The following is a 2,699-nucleotide window of genomic DNA, read 5'->3' as shown; positions in this document are numbered from 1 at the left end:
GGCCTCATTACAGGATTTTCGTTTAATAATGGCAAATATGCTCGGAAAGCAAGATTTTAACGGCAGTTTCATTTAATTCAGTTAATTCATTACGTCACAAAGGCCTTTGAATGAAAATACCATGAAACCATGAAAACCATGAAAATAACAATTTAATTGCTGATTCCTGAAATGCATTTAAGCAAAAGTTGGACTTGAGGTAGCGATTTTTGTTGATATTTGTGAGAAAAAAAGTTAAATCTTCAAACATTGAGCAGTCAGGAAGCATGTTGAGAGCTAGGCTATTATTTTTGCATCAGTTGATAGCCTAGGCAAGCCAGTGTAGGCTTACTATTGAATTCCCGGCATCAACCATAGGTAGCCTACGATAGCTAGCCTAGCCTACAGAACTTTCAAAAGCGACTGATAACATTTGCTAGACTTAAAAAAAAGCAAAAAAAGTACCCGTTGGAAAGAGTTTAAGAATAACGGGCGCCATAAACTAAAATTTATTTTGTAAAATTTCAGATTTCCCATGATGAATCGAGAGACAAGTATTAGGCCTAGGAAAAGAAAATATTGTGAGGAATTTTTGAAGTACGGATTTACTTTCATAGTTGACGCAGGAATTGAAAAGCCACAATGTGTCATTTGCAACACAATTATGTCAGCCGAATCGATGAAGCCCAACAAAATGAAACGCCATTTTGACGCTAAGCATCCAAACTTTGCGGGCAAGGATGTCCAGTATTTTAAGAACAAAGCTGATTGTGTCCAAAAAAACAGGCTGGATTCTGGCGGCAAGTACCAACAGCAAAATGTGGCAGCCATTGAAGCTTCATATTTGGTGGCTCTCAGAATCGCCAAAGCCAAGAAACCTCACACCATTGCCGAGGAGTTGCTGCTGCCAGCAACCAAAGACATTGTTCGAGTTATGCTTGGAGCTGAATATGTTAACAAACTGAATACAATATCCTTGTCTAATAACACCGTCAGTAGAAGAATAGACGACATGTCTGCTGATATTATGGAGCAAGTAATCCAGGAAATGAAATCAGCTCCACTTGGAATATTTAGTATCCAGCTTGATGAATCAACAGATGTGGCAAACTGTTCTCAGTTACTGGTTTACGTGAGGTACATTTATGAAGGTGATTTCAAAGATGAGTTTCTTTTTTGCAAACCACTTGAAACGACAACTACTGCACGCGATGTCTTTGACACAGTTGGATCATTTCTGCAAAATCATGGCATTCCTTGGGAAAATGTTTGTGGTGTTTGCACAGACGGTGCTCCAGCAATGCTGGGATGTAGGTCTGGATTTCAACGTTTGGTAATCAATGCATCACCGAAAGCCATCGGAACTCACTGTATGATTCATCGACAAGTGTTAGCAACGAAGACTTTGCCACAAGAATTCCAAGATACAATGAAAAGCGTTGTAAGTGTCGTGAATTTTGTAAAAGCTAGTGCTTCAAACAGCCGCCTATTTTCAAAAGTTTGCAGTGAGTTGGATGCATCCAATAATGTTCTGTTATTTCACACTAGTGTGAGATGGTTGTCCAGAGGCAAAGTTTTGAAACGTGTTTTTGATCTTCGTGATGAATTGAAAACATTTTTTAATCAAAAATCTAAACCACAGTTTGAAGCACTTTTCGGCGAAAAAAACCAACTTCACAAAATTGCTTACTTGGTTGACATCTTTGCAATCTTAAATGAGTTAAATTTGTCTCTCCAAGGACCAAATGCAACATGCCTAGATTTGTCAGAAAAGATCCGAGCATTCAAGTTGAAACTTCAACTTTGGCAAAAAAAATTGGATGAAAATAGAATTTACATGTTGCCGAACTTATCTGCTTTCTTTGAGGAAAATGATATTGAACAGGAAACAATGAATAGAACAATACTTTCTGTCAAAGAACACTTCAAAATTCTTGAAGAAGAAATTTCAAGATATTTTCCTAATTTACCTGACACACCATTTGCACTTGCTAGAAGCCCATTCACCATCAGAGTTGAAGATGTTCCTGAGAATGCACAAGAGGAGTTCATTGAACTCATTACCAGTGATGCAGCAAAAACTGATTTTTCTTCAATGTCAGTTACCAAATTTTGGATCAAGAGTTTGCAGTCATATCCCGTTCTGTCTGAGATCGCATTGCGCCTGATTCTTCCTTTTCCAACAACATACCTTTGTGAAACAGGCTTTTCAAGCTTGTTGGTTATCAAATCTAAATACAGGAGCAGACTTGATGCAGAAGATGATCTGCGTTGTGCTCTTGCAAAGACTGCTCCAAGGATTTCAGATCTGGCTAAAAAGAAGCAAGCACAGCCTTCTCACTGAACAAATTGTTGTGTTGATAAGTTGATTTGTTGTGTTGTTTATTTATTTAGAAGTCAAATTTAATATATAGCCTAGTAGCCTACTAGTTAGCTCCAAAAGTGCAGTGAAGGAGGATCAACTCAACTAATTTTATCCTTGGGGTCACCGCAACTTGGCAAATGTTATAAAAAGGTCACGTCACCAAAAAGGTTGGGAACCGCTGAACTAGGCTATTTGGCAAAGCAGAAATTTCATGATGATTCTCATCGCAGTAATAGATGTCGTAGTGAAAATCACTGTTGGTTGCGAATCATTCAATCCCGTAGTTCTTTGTTTGTTAATTCGCAGAAGCTTAACTAACCCCGATGCTGAGGACAGGAGACTCTGAGCTATTTTG

At 38.2% G+C, this 2,699-nt stretch overlaps 1 protein-coding gene across 1 annotated transcript; it reads left to right on the top strand.

Moving 5' to 3' along the window:
• The first annotated feature begins 517 nt into the window (after window positions 1-517).
• LOC143449874 (zinc finger BED domain-containing protein 5-like) lies at window positions 518-2,323 on the top strand. Its single transcript, XM_076950202.1, has one exon. It carries the CDS (start codon window positions 518-520, stop codon window positions 2,321-2,323), a length of 1,806 nt encoding a protein of 601 aa, XP_076806317.1.
• Window positions 2,324-2,699: the final 376 nt, after the last annotated feature.

Source organism: Clavelina lepadiformis, chromosome 3 (genome assembly GCF_947623445.1).
Source record: "Clavelina lepadiformis chromosome 3, kaClaLepa1.1, whole genome shotgun sequence".
NCBI lineage: Eukaryota > Metazoa > Chordata > Ascidiacea > Aplousobranchia > Clavelinidae > Clavelina > Clavelina lepadiformis.
Note: the sequence above shows the minus strand (reverse complement) of the source record. Positions and strands in the feature narration are given on the sequence as shown.

Bases quoted from the DNA above. Each gene is read 5' to 3' on its own strand.
- LOC143449874 (XM_076950202.1), top strand. From the start codon at position 518: ATGAATCGAGAGACAAGTATTAGGCCTAGGAAAAGAAAATATTGTGAG.